Source organism: Clavelina lepadiformis, chromosome 1 (genome assembly GCF_947623445.1).
Source record: "Clavelina lepadiformis chromosome 1, kaClaLepa1.1, whole genome shotgun sequence".
Classification (NCBI taxonomy): Eukaryota; Metazoa; Chordata; class Ascidiacea; order Aplousobranchia; family Clavelinidae; genus Clavelina; species Clavelina lepadiformis.
The window spans coordinates 19,400,843-19,418,585 of NC_135240.1; the positions used below are offsets into that span (position 1 = coordinate 19,400,843).

Genomic DNA, 17,743 nt, shown 5'->3' on the forward strand with positions numbered 1-17,743 from the left:
TTGCAACAACTTTGAAATTTCAAAAAACATTCCCTCGGGAATGCTTTTTTGAATAACGTCATGGATAATTACAGATAAATCACGTTTTAACGCCATTGTTCAGAAAAGTTCTTAAAGTATAAAAATTACTTTGAGATAAAATATCTTATAATAATAAAAAAGAAAATGGCAAATCAACTACAAATTATTATTAGTTACAATAGATATATTTTAGACGGAGAAAAAAAAGTTTTAAATAAAGTTAAAGAACTATTTTCAGATGATGGCAAAACATATTTAACTCAATATATCCAGGTAATCAATATAATGATTTTTTCTATTGACAGTTTTGATGCTACAATAAAATATAGTCATTCAATAGATATAGAATAAAAGACGGCTTTCCTTCAATTTAAAATATTTTTTCCAGGTACTTGTGAGATATATATAAGATGATAATGATGATTGTCCAACAATATTATACTATGAACCAGATTTACCTATACGTGTAACCAAATTTTCTTTACCAGGAACCTTCCCGCTTTACAGCTAGTCAATTAGCTCTGTTTTCTTTATTAACATTTAATGGCATATCTCTTAGGTAAAAACATCCATGTTACTGCTATAAAACCCAAACGTAACTGTCCCAACTATTGGTCACCAAACTATCGTACCATTCACCATCATCAATCAACGAGGAAAAAGGATTCGCGGGTAGCGTGACATGCTTCGGGGAAGAGTTGTGGGGAACAAAGAAAAACGTGCACGTGTATATAGAACTACAATTTCCTAAAAACGATAACGGGCACAAGTGCCACAACGGTAAAATATTACTACACAACAACAAACTACAACCCAAACTAGTGCCTTAGCAATGGGATTATATAACATTAAAATGCAGTGTTTCTTAAAACAAGTGCGTAAGGATATTCTCGTGACATACGTACATTAGATATTGTAGAATATTTTTTAGAAAATACTTATGATATTATTAATCATGCAATTGAAGCTCCATAGTATGATATTTCATTTAATAATAATATTGAATTTTTAATGATAATGATAATGCTTCTGGTTATAAAAGTTTATAAGATTATTAGTAATTATACATATATAAAACAAGAAGAATAAAATAATTATCAATAATAGAGAATATTATTTTCATCCAAAATATAAAGAACGGATATATTGTTCATGCTATTACACAAGTTCCAACATTGGCTGTTTTAAATAGAGATAGACATTTCAAAATGACTGTTGCTGATGATTAGAAAACTATTTTTTTTCATAATTTCATTTCTAAATATTCATTTTCTGCTTTAAAATTATTTTTAAAGTCACGTGACCAAAATGCCCTGGGTGCGCTACATGCCATATTTGAACTTTTTTCATTTCTGCTTTACAATTATCTTTAAACCCGCGTTTCTAAACCATTCTTGTACTTTCATATTATGTGTAGTATGGCATATAGCTTACCCGAGTGACATTTTGGTCACTTGTGTGAGCCTGCGAGCATTAGTTACGCTATATGCCATACTATTGATACTAAAACAGCCTGGTGAAAATATGTTACTCTTTAGCTTAGTATTTACAATCAACCTTGGAAATGAAGTTTTTGGATTGCAACAACAAAATAAATTTGTCGCGAATTCTACATTAAAGTTAAACGTCGAGCGTAGTTGGGATAAATCCTTTTCGGGAGAGTCTTCACCGAGGTTATAGATTTACGGCTTGTAGTTGACATGGATTTAAGCTGAGAAATACCAAGATGATTTACGCTTTGTCCACAGACGTATTTTGAACCTAAAAGCAATTAAGTTTAACAATAGCAATAAGAAATAAATACCAGTTGGCTAATTAAAGTGAGTATAGGAGAAAGTCACCTACCATGATGGGACACTTTTATAAAAACTGCTCCAACTCAAAAACACGATGTGCTGTGTTTAATCTTTTTATGGGTTGTGCTAGATATTGCTTGGAATTAGGCACACCATTTTCAAGAAGTTTTCTTATTATTTATTGAGCAATTTACAAAATAAAAATGCTTTTTGTCCCTTCTTTGCTGACCAGATTCGTAACCGAGTCATCAAGCTCGAGTTGCAAGCCAAGTCGAGTGGTAAATAAAAATCGAGTTGAGTCAAGTAATATAAACCAAGCTAAACAGAAAGCAAAAACACCATTTCTGTTAACAAGAGACGTCTAGGATAATTACAATTTACAACGTTTACTTCAGTTGGTTCCACCATATGCATTCGTAAACAAATAAAATCATTTTCAGTTACACTTTAATGTATTCCGATCAAAGGATAGAGATTCGTATTTCTTTAATTCTGAAACGTAATCAAAAAACTGACTTGAGTCAACTCTGGCCATTTCAAATGATAACTAGAGTCAAGTTAAGTCATTTATGTACTTTCTTAAAAAGGGTCGAGTCAAGTTGAGTCTTTCCAAACAAGTTTCTGACTCAAGTCATTACGACTCGAGTCAGAAAGTGGATAACCATGATAAATCAATATGAGACGTTCCGTATAAATCCTTTACAATAAAACCTTGTTTTAATTAAACAACAATCTTTGAACAATAACCTTGAAATAAAATTGCTTAACTTTAAAACAAAATTAGAATGTAAAATGGACGAATAAATTCATTTGTCACATACGAACAACGAAAGATGATCTTCTAAAAATCTGTGTGGCTATTTCTTTTCTGCGTTTATCGTTGTTAATCATGAAAAGAATGTTTTTCTTGGCAAATTATGTTATAAAAATATATAAATCGGTCTCAAGATCATAGAGTTAAAACGCTGGTCCCTCCAAGTCAGGGCAATATTAGAGTTACCATTAACTTACACTGTTAATAAACCATAACTGAATGACAAACCGCTAAGTCTGCCAATTTTTATCATATAATAACTTAATCCAAGTATTTTGATTGTTAGTATAACAAAAGAAAATCAACTGCAACGTCAAACTAACGTAAAACCTAGTTATCATGCAGCAAAATCTTGGTAAAATTTAAAATTTGGGGTCATTTTTCTTTCGATTAAAATGAATAGGCTAAGCTACCGGTATAGTCTTTTTTCACTATATCAAAAGGAACGCGGTAATGTATTTGATTTATAACAAAAGCCGATTTTATGCTACCTTACGGCTGAAAGAAATTATCATGGTGTCCCATCTTACGCAATGTCTCCTCATGGGTGACTTTCTCAAGGCTAAATAATTTTCATAGTATATGCTTAAAAACTATACCTTTGCTTTTTCGTTGATTAAATGTGTTTTTTTCTTGAATAGTTTTATGAAAGTGGAAATCTGGATAAATTTTATTTACACCCAATAGCAGAGGAAAGTATAAATCTTTGCAAGTTTCATTGGTGGAAAATTCGGTTTCATTCTGAAACATTATACGGTATACAATTTTTACAACTTAAGACCATAGTATAGTGCTCGATCAAACAAAAAATGAATAATAATGCAACAAACCGTTTTGCTTTTGGAAGACCTGGAGAAGGATTGCGATGTCGAGGCGTTGCTGATCATAATAGGAAAATTTCTTACTGCTGGTATCACTCGTTTTTCCATTAATATGTATGTACAAAGCGGTTTTAAGTAACTCAGTGCTCTTTCCTGACCCGCTGCGGTACTAATTCCCATTAACAGCCCTGCAGAGTATCATTGTTGTTGCAGGATAATAAACGCCCTAATTACTTGTCCCGGAACTGTCTAACACCAAATAGACTTAAGAACTTAGACACTGCTTATTTCATCCATTGTTGAATAGCACATTCGGTAGACGTTTGTATATACTATATATTGTATATAATATACTATTCAAATTGGGCCTGCCAAATTGCGGCAATCAATATAAAATGGTTCTCTTATTTTACCTGTTTCATCCGCTAAATCTAATCCTTGATGAGCGTATTCCAAAAGACATCTTCGCTTAATATCTGCGACAAAGTTGATGATTGAACAATCGGGATTAAAAATTTGATGATTATCTTTTCCAAAACGGATTGTAATAAACATGATTAAATTAAGCACATAAGCTACCTAAATCATCTCTAAGCTTAAAGCACTTGTTCAACACCGTCCAGTTTGAAAAATATGTAGCGTATCTTCCCAGATATTGTTTTTATAATTTGTAAGGATCAAACACAACTTACTTAGAAAAACTGTTATGATAGGGAAAAGATGGTGGAACAAAAGGAAAAGATAAGCCCTTAAAAGTAATGGGAAACTGTTTATACGCGCACGGCGCACCCAGCACAGAACCTGGTACTGCGTGCCACTAAGTTAGGTCCTTTTTTTCATTCTTTCTTGGGCACAATTGGCATTACATTACTATCCTTCCCTGGGCGAAAGCAATCAAATTTTAAGGCTTTTCGTCCACTAATGAGACAAATAGTAATAAGCGAACCTATGACCTGCATGGGAGGCTTTAAGGCCACCAACTGCTGTATTTTAATGATTAACAATGTCGTTATCTAACGGAGTAACGTAATATTGAACAACATTGTGCAGATGATTTCACTGTCGCTAAAATTACGCAAAATAAAAAAAGCAAAAACATTTCCAAGGTGGAACTTCTATCACAAATGTAACTAAGTCACTGTACACAAAGAACATTGCATGCTCTGCACAAACATAGAAATAGATGGAATCAAGCAGCCCACACTAACATATAAAGATGTGGAGTTTAACACAAAAGTAACAGTAGAAGCGATAACGTGTTGTCACAACACCGACATTTTCTGCGGCCATTGTCTAGACTAGAGGGTTAAAAGTTGGAACAATGAAGGAAACCTACACGAACTGCGTTCGAAAATATACCATTTTAACTTAAAAGTAAAAATTAGGTAGTATTATCTTTTTCCCAGTTGTTTAATCCTTTTCCCATACTTAATACAAATATCAGCAAAAATGATACAGCACAACTTTTCGTTTGACATTTGGCAATCGTAATGATCATTAAAAAAAACGAGTGCAAAGCAAACCGGTGTTGATCAGTTGTATACGACAAACGGAATCTTGGAAGTATGTAACTAACAGAAATATATAAAACCAATCAGTGCAACTGGTGCCTGGGGGTCCGGGGCTAAAACGCGATTAAAGCAAATAATCAAGTAACATTTTTCGGGTTAAGTCGTGGCCCAGAGGTAGGCGGTTGATCGACACTTCCTTCAGGAGAAACTTCAAGACTCTGCTGAGGTACGTTATTGCTAAAATTTTGATTTGCTTCGGATGTGGCCTGAGAAGCACTATCCTTGGCCACTATGGGAGCAGCAACACGTTGGCTGATGCCAGACTGCGAGTCCAGACCATCTAGATAGCCCCATTCCAGCATGTTGATGTCACTTATTGGATTATCATTTACAATTTCTTCAACAAGTTGACTAAACCTACATGAAATATGAATGAGTTTGCTAAACGTAACGACCATGCTGTGACTAAAAAGACCATGTCACCTTAGTATACTAAAACATAAAAGGCCAGATAATTTCCTGCCTTTGTTTCTTATCCTGTACTCTGCACGTCAGGCATCCAGTATGCAGGAATAGTATCAACCGTATCATATTTGTTATCCTCGGACAGAGGAAAGTAGTAACACGACTTAAACCAGGCAATGATTTTTCTTCGGTTGAACCCCGGTTACCGAGCTAGCCTTTATGCAAGTTCCGATCGATACAAACATTTTTTATATCAAATTATCCGAATTTGGAAATGTTCACCAGGAGCAAGCTTGATTAAGGACACATGAAAAGTTTGGACTTTTGAGTAACAATATAAAAGTGTAATTTCGACCAATCAGAGGTCAGTATGACCAGTGTTGTTTTTCAGTCAGGGAATTATCTTAGCGAATGGCGCGTTGAAACTTTCAGCTTTCACGCATAAGTTAGGTTAACATGTGCTTGAAAATTGATGAAATTTGATTTTTTAATCCAAAATTCTAGTCTTGACTTTAGCAAGCTATTGCAAGACATGTTAATTTATTAAGATGTCATGAAATAACTTGAACCAATGCTTGTAGGTTGAATTGCCTAGGTTTAATCGTAAGTTGGTTAAGTTGTCCAGAGTTGAATCGTCCGCGGGTTGAATTGAATTAACAGCAATTAAAAATGCATATATCGCCAAGAACGTGGTGCAAAATTTTTTATATCCAGAAACGGGAGATCTTTAGCTGAATTCCTACGAATACAGCAGCACCTAGGTAAAATTTCTAAGGAATAATTTACAGTGTAATCTTGCTCTTTAGTGGGCGGCACTAGAAGTTATCTAACACAAAATTCATTCCTCTCATGCTTATTCAATAACATAAAAATAACGTACTGAGCATGGTTTTGATCCATTTCTGTTGCAACATTGGCTCTGTGTTGAGGTGCAAGTAAGCCTGACATTTGGCGGCATAAATCGGCCTTTACTGCGTTGGCAATGTACTATGAAAAAATGTTAATACATTTATCATTCATATAATATATTTTGTATTTGTACACGGATTGTATGCATATAATAAATGATGATATATATGAATTGAACGAATAATTTAAGACAGGCAATAAATGATACAATACATGGAAATAATAAATTTCTACCAGAACAACAAATTTTGAGTAACGTACAACGATCTCCCAAAGTTGTTGCTGTCTGGTTTGTTGATAGTCTCGCATCTTCGTACAACAATCATGAATGTTTTGTTTCATCTGCAAAACCTCAGGTACTCTATCTTGAAGCTTTTGATGACATTCCAAAAGATTCCTTAAACAAAGTGTGTTAGGTCGTTAGCAGGGCATATAAATACTCAACATTGATAATAAACATGAAGTAACCGCTCACTTGAATAAACACACAAAGGTATTGATTTTGAACTTTATATTGCATCTACTGCCAACTCAAAACAAAAATAACGAATTTTCACCTTGTTTGCTCTCCAATGGTTTTTAAAGTATCAACAAAGAATTCTTTTAATGGACAAACAAACTTTCGCGCATAGTCTTTCATAGTTTCTTGCAATTCTTAAAAATTACCAAGCATAAGTCAATATACTCAATAGTATGATATAGAATCATCACGTCTCACAACACAACCATATAGTATTCACATTACCGGTGACAAGATTGGCTTGTTGGTTTATTTCTGAATGATGTTGACTTGCATTTCGAATTTTCAATTTAATGCTGTTGTGCATTTGATGAGAGACCTTCACCCTTCCAACAAATAAATGTTTAACTTTTGCATTGCAGACAACAACAAGAAACACATGACAAACTCTTAAACTATGAGAGTGAACTCTATTGGAAGTAATTTTGGTTTTATTAACAAAAAGTCATAAAATAACAGGGAAAAATGTCTGCCAGTCGCATACTTGTCATTCAATTTTAGTTTAGTTTTTTCAGCAAAATCATTTGCTCTTTTGAGTAAACCATTAGCTTGGGACAGGTCAGCAGAGACAGAATTGTGTAGTTCACCAGCATGTTCAGCCACAGATCTCCATTCTTTAAGCTCTTGACGTTGAAGATACCACTCATTCATAACTTTATCAAAATCATCATCTACAAACATCAATGAACAAATTCAATCTCTCACAAAATAAATGTAAAAACATTGGTTATTTCTACACAAGTTGGATACAACTGATTATAATATCATATTGGACATCCCAGTTTTTACTTGTGAGTGATTTGTATATTTTGCTATATTTCGGATGAAAATCAGATATGTCAGATTTAAAGTGGATGTTCATGTTCTACGACCATTGACCTGCATTTCTAGGCAGTTTTTGGGGACTGAAAAGGTCTCTTAAAGTGAGGGGCAAGTCCAAATAAAAGTTGATTTTAATTGAAAGAACACTACTCACTCAATATTCTGGTAAAATATCTTTGAAAAAAGTTCTTGGATAGATAATTGTAAGCAAAATAAAATCGCAAAATTGGCCTTAATTTTGACATAGATGAAGGCTCTTGTGATGTCATAAGTATTCAGAGACAACATTCGCAAATTTGTAAATTTAGCAATACCTACTGTATATCACGGATGTATCTGTTGCAGCTGTATAGATTGCTCTAACTGCCAATAACTTGATTGGTTGACAGCCTATAGGCCTAGCCCAACCACGACAACCAGTACAGCACCGGTTTGATGAGAAGCCTATGCTTTCCAAAGGATACTGTAACTTTACAGATGCAAATGACTGGGCTACTGTATTTTTATGTTTAAAACAATTGTAATTTATTCAATTACAATACTTCATGTTGCTAATTTCTTCACATGATGCCTAATTGGACATAGGCTAAACTCCTATGACCTAAATATCTGACTTCAGCTGACTACCGCGCAAAGAAAGCAACAGCAGTAGCATGTTGTCAAGTAACTGGACTAATGTATGACATACAAGAGCCTACTGCTGTGTCACAATGAAGGCCAAAAACTGATATCTTTTTGCGATTTTTCTTTGCTGATCACTACCTAATCACAACGAATTTTTCAAAAATATTTTACCAGAATGCTCAGTGAGTAGTGTTTTTCAATATAAGATCAACTTGTTTTTGGGCTTGGCCTTCACTTTAATGTTCTCCGATGGTCTCTCAAATATTAAATTGCAAGTATGTATACAGCAGAAAATTATCAGTTAGTCTTTAAAAGTCATGGCTTCTTAAAACTTCTCATAGGTGCAAAAGCCTAACCTTAAAAAACTGTCTATGGCTATGTTTTCGCCAAAATTAGATATAGGCCTATACTACTAGTACTATGGAAGACAGGGCACTACCTGTAAGGCCTTCTTCTTCGAGCTTGGAATACTGTTCAATGTCACCATGCAGTGACAACTGATTCGGTTGTAGATAGCCCATAAAGAAGAACTGACTTTTCATCAATTCTTTAAACAAAATATAAATTTGGAGAAACATAAAAACAGATATCAAAGAAAGATGTAAAAATGTTTTGAAAAGGCTTACCTCCAACTTCTGAATTGCAGTAGGTACACCGCTTCTGTATGCTAATGACTAACGCCTGAAGTGAGCAGATAGATGAGGAACACACTTTGCCCTGGTTGCAAATGAAGTTGGTTGAAGCATTTAAGATATTTCGTGCTTCTCGTTGGTTAAATTTTATCTGTTCATAGCAAGAAGCACCACGTTTCAAAGAAATGAAGCAAACAATGTCTAATATCATTTGTGCCCTTATAAGTCTTTACCTACCAACTACCACGATATGACTATCTAACCATTTTCATTCGATCATAAACCTTACAAAAGTACATGGTATTTTTTTCAGAAAATCATATCTTGTGAATAACAGAGATACCATATTTTGCTTACGGTTAGTTACTATGTGCAGGGTATTGTGTATCTTGAATAGTTATAACACATTTAGCAGGTATTCTAAAAAAATTGATAAGCTTTGTTGCTTATGGTAACCAGAGAAGTCAACTACTACTTTTGGAAATCTCAATTAAGCCTATCAAAAACAAAAACAGGAACATTGCGGTACGTACTTTGCAATTGGTCACTTTTCTTAATACATATTCTAAAATGAGGCACAGCATGATAAAGATTACACGGGATATATTTCTTTAATGGAGCATACTGTGGATTATAGAGCATACAATTTTCATGCAATGTAGTTGGATTTTAAAACCAAAAAATGTAGTTTTTTACTGCAAAGTTAATGGTACGTACCCTGGGCTCAGAATTTAATCTAACTACATCTGAAGGTAGAGAAATTTGGGGAGCGTCATACATCTGATGAAGGGGATACACATAAATAGTCCATCCATCAGGGGACTGTGAAAAACACAAACAAATTGTAGTGAGCAGTTGAAAAGTTACCATAACAACCACTAATCATCTAGAGATATTATAATAAGTTAATAACTGATCTTTGCCAAATCTCAGATTATTCAATACGTATATATACCACTTTATGGACTAAATAAAAAAACGCATTTTATTGTAGCACGAACCGGTTCCTTCCAACATTGATCAACAGCTTTGACAGTAGGATTAGGTGCAACACCATTCTTAAACAAAAGCAAACTTTCAAGTGTGTTGGTCCGTTTCCGAATGATTTCCGTTAAGCCAGGCATCTTCATAGAGGCTGTAGCAGGAATTGAAATCATCTCATTGCACTGAGTGTTAAAAACTTGAATGTGCTACATAACACAAATGTTTGGTTGGTAACTACAATGACTTTATGTATAAAAAGCATTGGTTTTTACAAAAACATCAGACAAAGATCAGTAAAATTCGGCAACATAAAACGGAAAGAATGTTTCTTTGCATGTTAGTTAAACCAAATCTGATTAACAAATATGTTACCTAACGCCCAACAGTGTATTAATTGGCTGAAACTAATAGCAAGGGGGAAACAATCCAAACAACCACGACAAGTTAAGTGTATCCAATAACAGTGATAAAGTGTACTAAAAAGAATACACTGATCTATTGCATTTCACAGATATGCTATATGCAATAGTGGAACATAAGCTTGATTATTACAGAGGTTTGACTGTTTCAATTATAACTGTCATTAGACTGAAACTTTTTGAACAATACAGCTTTCAACTCTATTAAATATTCTTCTAACTTGACTCAACAATAATAAAAACATCAAAGACAAAAAAAACAGGGATAGTTAGTTTCCATTATTTTGAAGCTGTCTTATTAATATGAATTAGTAGAATAATTTTATTGGTTAAACTTGTGATGCTTTGCAGTTTCATCTACATAATAAGTTAAATGCTTTTTAATCAGGAAGTTAATCCTAATATCAATTTTTCTAAAAAGACTTACTTTCTCCTGAAGAATTTCCTGTAATTGTGTGTACCAGCTTTCTCCCATACCTCTTATGGTTGGCTCCATTCTAAGCATGATTTGTAACCAGCCTTCCAATCTCGCAGCCAAATTGGCATTTAGAGCATGTGGCCGTGGAATTTCCGACAAATATCTGAAGTCGCTTTCTAAATTTTAGAAAAATAAAACATATATAGCCGTTTTTATTCCATTCAGCATTTACAAATTTACTATGTAATATGATTTTAAACACAAAATAATTATTACCACTGATTTGAATGGTGCATATATGCTCATCACCCTTATGAGCTTTAAGTGATGGCAAAGCCTGTACTGCATCAATGTGAGGGTAGAATGGTCTTCTACCAGTGATACATTCAAATGCAACAAGGCCAAAGCTCCAGAAGTCCACAGTTTCATTGTACCTCAAATTTGGGGAAAAGAATTCAGGAGCCTAGAATTGAAAAATTCATGCTGGTAACAAAAAGAAAAAAATCATACCAAAACAAATTTCACAATTCATTAGAAGTTCCAATGAAATTCCAGTTTAAAATACATCAAGCACATTGATCAAAAACTTTGTATGATTTCAAAATCAACATACCAGATAATGAAGTGTCCCCACAAAGCTGGTACCACAGCTATACTGGTTAAGATCTTTTGCGTAACCAAGATCAATTATTTTGTATTGAAGTCTGCCTCCATCCAAGTGTTTCATTACAATGTTTTCTGGTTTTAAATCCCTGACAACAGTATAATATACTGTCTTTTAAAATAAATTTAAACAAACAATCAACATACAACCAGTGGCAATCATGCAAAGCTGCCAAAAGGCACCACAGCAAGAGACAACTTTGAAAAATCTGAGCTAGATATTATGATATAACAATAATGGTATAATATTAGTAAATAAATTAAAACATTATTAACCTGAAGAACTGAGTCTCAAAAGCAAACAAAGCAACGTCAAGACAAACTTAATATAAATTGTGAAAATCTATTTTGCCTGAAAATTAACAAAATAATTATAACTTTTAAGGTTGTTACCTGTGTATGATATGTTTTTTATGAAGAAAACTAATGGCAGACCCAATATCATTCAGCAAGCATCTCACTTGAAATTCAGAAAGTCCACAACAATTTTCTGGCTCACTTAACATCTTGGTATAAAAATACAGGGTTCTTTAAGATTTTAAACTGATGTATCTGTGAACCAAACTAACTTAAAAAATCAATATGGAAACAATATCATTAATCCTGCATAGTATCCAAAAAAATTAAAAAATAAAATAGTCAGGTTAATTGAAACAAGGATGTACATTTATAAAAAATAAGAAATCATTGCAAACCAAATTTTAATAGACCCAAGTTCAATTTTTATTTTTTCTGGTTATATGTAAACGCTTCCCCTGGCACATGCAGTAAGTTTATTGTTGTTGTGCCACGTAACTTGCATAAACGTGAAATTTAATAGGTCACAAAGCAGAATGAAGCGCAGTACACATTAGCAATTAGGACTTTAGTTATAAGACACTCTACACTCCTTTGGCATAATTCTAATACAGTACAGTCCATTTAATATGACCACCCGCTTTATAGGAGCATTTTGGTACAGTCCCGAATGTTGCCATATAAAAGTCTTCATTTACTACGACCACTGTCCAGTTTTAAGATATTATGACCATCACTTTTAAATTTTTCTTTCAATTTTGCAAAGTGACAATGAAACTTGTGCCACATCCTTCCTCAATTCACTGACTTTAATGTTAATGAAGTAAATGATAAATTGCATGCTTTTTTGGCATGATGTGCCTAAATTTCATCAATCCTGGTGTGGTTGAGTATTGTAGCAGTTTCGGTTATTGTAAACATTTGAATATTATGACCAAAATGGTCTGGTCAAAGGTGGTCATAAGAAAGAGAGTCTACTGCACTCTTGTCTGTTTCAAGATTGGCATATTTCCAATACTTGCAACTGCTTAAGTAATGCAACATTGTGCATAACAACCTAATTTAAACTCCAAATTTATGAACAAAAATTAGCTACCAAGCAGTGGCAGATCTAGCCTAATTGTTTCAGGTGTTTCAACTCCTCCCTTTGAGGATTAATTGAATTTCCCAAATGCTTTCTTTGCCCATTTTTTGCGCATATTATTCAGCCAAAATAATCCGGAAATATAAAATATCCGGTAAAGTAAAGAACAAGTTTTGCGATCCAGCAAGTTTTTTTTTGTATACTTATTTTGAGGATCAAAATGTTTCAAGTTAGTATACATGTTACGTTAGTTTCCCTTCTGATGTATATAGGTAACATAGGGATATTTATTGATAGATGTCAGATTTCACTGTGTAAACATTCACAACTCACCTTTCTTAGGTCACCCTTTTCGCAGTACTCCATACCCAAAGCTACATAATTTCTAACATAATTATCTTGGATTTCCGTGGGCACATCATGATATTTTACAATACCAGGATGATCCAACTTCTTCATTATTTCAACCTATAATATTTCAATAAAAATGAAATATGGTGTCAATAAGAGCCTGCAGATACCTATTACACAATATGAACAGTAATGCCCATAATAAGCATATAGAATTACAGTAGAACTTCTCAATCTGAGGCCCATGAGACATTTTTAGCAGGGCACACTCTGACCAAAACCAACCCAAACACATTAAACTTTAATAAACGTTACACAAATATACGAAATGATAAATAATCACTTGAGTCAATTCAACAGAGGAACATTTAGAAACGCTTACGATAGAAATATCATTTCCTTTTAATATATGCCCTAAAACACCATCGAATAACTAAAAGGGCAAATATAATTACAACGTAAAGCCAAAAAATTCAAGTACCAGGTTTGTCTTAGTATGCAATATAACTTTACCTCTGTTTGCCACCTTTTCAAGCTTCTTTCTTGCAACTGTTGCTTGCACATTTTTACAGCAATTTTTTCCTTACTCTTCACATTTTGCCACAAAGACACTTGCCCAAATCCGCCACTTCCCAGTATTTTCAAATTTTCCCAAGATCCATATGCCATTGGTTTGGCCATTGGTTTAGCCATGTCAACAAAAACCCGATTGACTTGTTCACTTTACAATTATTATCAATTAATAATACTAATACTTGAAGACTATAATGCCATACAAAGCACATTCATCTACAAAAACGCCAGTACAACTTTGAGTATTGCTCAATCATTTGCATTATACAAAAAATGTGCACACAGAATAATATGCTGTGCCCAATATTTTTACAAGACTTCCTGTCCCCATTCACCTAAAAAATTACACTGCAGATTTTGGGGTGTATTTTTTGCCTTGATGAATTCTGTCAAAGATAAACAAGAATTTCCCTTGTTCAAAATAGATAATTTAGACAAACATGTTTCTGCAGACTATAGCTTATTTCTCTATTTCAAGTGCATGTTAATTACTAGCTTTCAAGATATATCATAATGTATGCTGCAATAGGTAATGCTTGCCTATGAAATATACTGAAAATAATGGAAACGTTAGTCGTGCTATCAAATGTTTTATGTAAAAATTTTGGCTTCCTTTTTGGAAAGATACTGCCTCAAAAGGAAGTTTTTTAAGTTTTGATCTAGTGTTTCTACTGACAAATAGTTCTAACTTTTTTAAACTTTTAGTTAGAACTATTTGTCAGTAGTATTTTGTATTACCTAAAGGTAAAACAACTGCAGTGCAGTGCATTGGGAAGCAAAAAAGGAAAGGCCTGACTAACTTAGTCGAAGTATTTCGTTCAAAATAAGCAGCTGCGAGTTCTTAAATTAGAGAGATAGCTTAGCAGAATTTGCTAATGCAAAAAAACAATAGGATTTCATTTGCGGGGATCGGGACCAAGTGATATGGTATGACAACTGATAAGGCCAAGGGCATTACAGCGGTATAGCGCCACTGGATATCGAACATACGCCCCATTTATTGTGAGGCCAACGCTTGAACCACTCGCCTACGGAACCAAAGTAAGCGAATTTTAGAATACAATACAATACGAATATAAAGTAAGCGGTATGTTACTGTGTTGTAACTCCATGACCGCTACCGTACTCATCCAAACTTTGTTCTTTGCAGTTTGCATAGCCTACTGAAAGTTGCACCCATCTCATTTGCGCTCTAGCAGCATCATGTGGCGTGTTTCCCAAATTGTTTTGTGCGCGGAGCACTGCAAGCCTTATTAAGTTGACAAGAAACCTCCCATACGCAAGAACCGTCAAGTGAACAAAAGCTTTTTTCACTTAAATTGTCGCTTTTTAAGTTTCATATAATGAACAAAATTAAGCACAATAAAAGTAACCATACAGAATTCAATAACCAACACGTCGTCTTAATCAGAGGAATGCATCTGTTTTCTACAGCGCAACAAATCTGAAAAATTTGGCTTAATATTTGATAGTTGAAATTTCATATCTCATGTAGCGTCAAATCTGGCGCGATACTTCGCTTTCGTTTGAGTATATCGGAAAAAACCTTATCTGCATAAGCACGTCGATTCAAACGGAAATAGCCCTCGCATAGCTTGATTCGATAATTTCTCATATTGTTCAATTAAATTTACTCAGAAATAGCTATGGGAACTTCTTCAAACTTAGCCTTCAAGAGACTATCAACTGTATTTTCTATTAAACTTTCATAATCTGTTTCTCTTAACTCTATTGGCATTTCCATAATCTTGAAGTAATTCTGTACCGAGTAATTATTTTCGTTCAGCAAATTTAAAAAGTGGGCTACTCAGTTAAATATTCAGTCAAGCTGCAGAGAAGCCTTTCAATGTGATTGGCTATCATATTATTCATATTTAGCAGTTTTTAACAAATTCAGCAGTTTTTGCAACTAGATAATACTTCGTGGAACCCTTCAGATTTTTTACGATATCATAAGTTCCGACGAAATAAATTGTACTTGTAGGGGAGACCGGGGTTAGTTGGAAAACATTTTAGGAAAATTTAAACTACCAAAATTCAGAATGATCTTCGAAACCTTTATCTAGTCTGGCATAATGACTACGCTGATCTACAACTTATTACAAAAGATTGACCAGAAATTATTACAGGTTTACGCACAAACTTTAATTTTTCAAACATCAGTCACATTTTTCAACTAACCCCGAAGCCGGGGTTTGTTGGAAAACCACACGGGGTTAGTGGGAAAATATATCGATTTGTTATATACACAGGGTTGCCATACCGTCCTTATTTCTAAGATTTGTCCTTATTTTCAAAGGTCCGTGTCTTAGAAAATATGTTTGTCCTTTTTTTCTAAGAAATGTCCTTATTTTCACTTTCGTCCTTATTTTTAGGGCGGAGGTTCGTATTTTGGACATTTTGTCACCTTTACGATACCATTTTGTACCAAAGAGTTACCAAAATTATGAACATGCAGATAGTGTCTTGTTTTTTTTTTTTTAGGAACATTGGTTGCTTTCTCCTGTTGTACACTGTTTAAGGTGGTATTCGTCTTTCATTTTCTAGTCGTCCTTATTTTTGAGTTGAGACTGATGGCAACCCTGTATATACAGTATTCAAAAGTGTCTGTTCTTTGAATGTCAATCAATCTATTGTGGATTGTAGCCCGACAAGTCAACAGGGAAGACAAATTTCTGCTGACAGCGTTCATATTAACACCTGTTTCACTGCCTTTTCCATTCATACTTTGGAGTAGATCCACGTTGAGTTTTGCATTTATACTCGCGCATACTTTCAATTAAAAAGTGTAGATATTTATCGATCTGTATCAAATAACAAGTTCCAACTTAACTGTACGAGGCTGTATAAGTAAAAGATATGAATTCCATCAAGCATTAATAAAATAAATTTTTACACATATGATTTTACATATTCCAACTAACCCCATTCAAAATTTTCCAACTAACCCCGTATACACATGGGAGAGAAAACTTACTTTTTGTGTAGCCACTAAACCAGGTAATTTAATTGCCTCTGCCTTATCTGGTACCATGGCATCTACGGTCAATATAGACTAATGAACTTTCACTTATCTCTTTAGAGCACTATGTTACACTATATTTACCAACAACTCGAATTTTAGTTCAAAGTGTAAAAAAACAGAAAAACGTGTACCACTCTTATGCTTCTGCTCTGAGACCAATAAAATTACATGGCGAATAGATAACATCGTCGTAAATCACTAAGCGGCAGTAAAGATTTACAAAGATGTTCGGGGAGTACTAAAACAGCGATTTTTCAACTAACCCCGTTTTCCAACTAACCCCGGTCTCCCCTACTGAAAACACTTTCAAATGTTCTTGTGTTGGGCTCACTTGTAATGTGCAGGAAGGATGTATTGGGATGGAAAATGTCAACGATGGAAAGCTTGATTGCAAGGATGCTAGTGATGAATTTTATGTAAAAACTTACAAACAAGTGCAATGCGGTCCCTGCGATATGACAATAATTCGATTGGATGAATCATCTAATTGTCGCTCACCATGGTGTGACAAAACAACATGTAACGAAGTTCCCAGCCTAGAATGCTCACTTGAAACTATTGAACAATGCAACTCAACAGATGTCCTATGCACATCGTTTTGCCCAGACAATAGCTTGGACTGTAACAATATCCTACAATGTTCCGATCAAACAGAGATTTTGAATTACAACTTTTGCGGCGGAAGTATTGACTGCATGGATGGCAGTGACAATGTCATTAGTGGATTTGATTTTAAATGCACCTCAAAAGTTTCACCAGTTTCTTGCGTTATTCCGCAATGGAATCTTTATGATTACATTCCTCAATGGAATCTTTATGATTACATTCCTCAATGCTTTGATAAGTCCGACTTATGCTTCAGTGCAGATGACTCTTTTAATTGCTTCAAATGTCTCGACAATCGCTTGATTATATCACCTAAACAACTATGTGATGGTGTAATTAATTGCTACGATCTCTCCGATGAATGTCTTTGTGAGACTCCAACTTTGAC

The 17,743-nt window shown here is 34.1% G+C and overlaps 2 protein-coding genes across 3 annotated transcripts; both read right to left on the reverse strand.

Annotated features, from left to right (window-relative positions):
- Positions 1–536: 536 nt before the first annotated feature.
- Positions 537–4,266, reverse strand: LOC143463133 (uncharacterized). The gene is made up of 4 exons (XM_076961515.1): positions 3,866–4,266; positions 3,462–3,640; positions 3,231–3,372; positions 537–1,782 (listed from the first exon to the last, which is right to left on the reverse strand). Exons 1-4 carry the CDS (start codon positions 4,005–4,007, stop codon positions 1,631–1,633), a joined length of 615 nt encoding a protein of 204 aa, XP_076817630.1. The 5' UTR covers positions 4,008–4,266; the 3' UTR covers positions 537–1,630.
- A 135-nt stretch (positions 4,267–4,401) lies between these two features.
- On the reverse strand, positions 4,402–13,936 carry LOC143463117 (inhibitor of nuclear factor kappa-B kinase subunit alpha-like). Of its 2 annotated transcripts, none has more exons than XM_076961505.1 (16): positions 13,665–13,936; positions 13,134–13,268; positions 11,813–11,925; positions 11,370–11,508; positions 11,033–11,219; positions 10,766–10,932; positions 9,937–10,125; positions 9,653–9,757; positions 8,930–9,020; positions 8,743–8,850; positions 7,342–7,528; positions 7,083–7,183; positions 6,895–6,991; positions 6,599–6,734; positions 6,309–6,415; positions 4,402–5,380 (listed from the first exon to the last, which is right to left on the reverse strand). In XM_076961505.1, the coding sequence occupies exons 1-16, from the start codon at positions 13,842–13,844 to the stop codon at positions 5,101–5,103; spliced, it is 2,322 nt and encodes a 773-aa protein (XP_076817620.1). In that variant the 5' UTR covers positions 13,845–13,936; the 3' UTR covers positions 4,402–5,100. The 2 variants fall into 2 exon arrangements, with proteins under 2 accessions (XP_076817620.1, XP_076817612.1); XM_076961497.1 differs by having other exon boundaries at positions 8,930–9,086.
- Between the last annotated feature and the right edge of the window lie 3,807 nt (positions 13,937–17,743).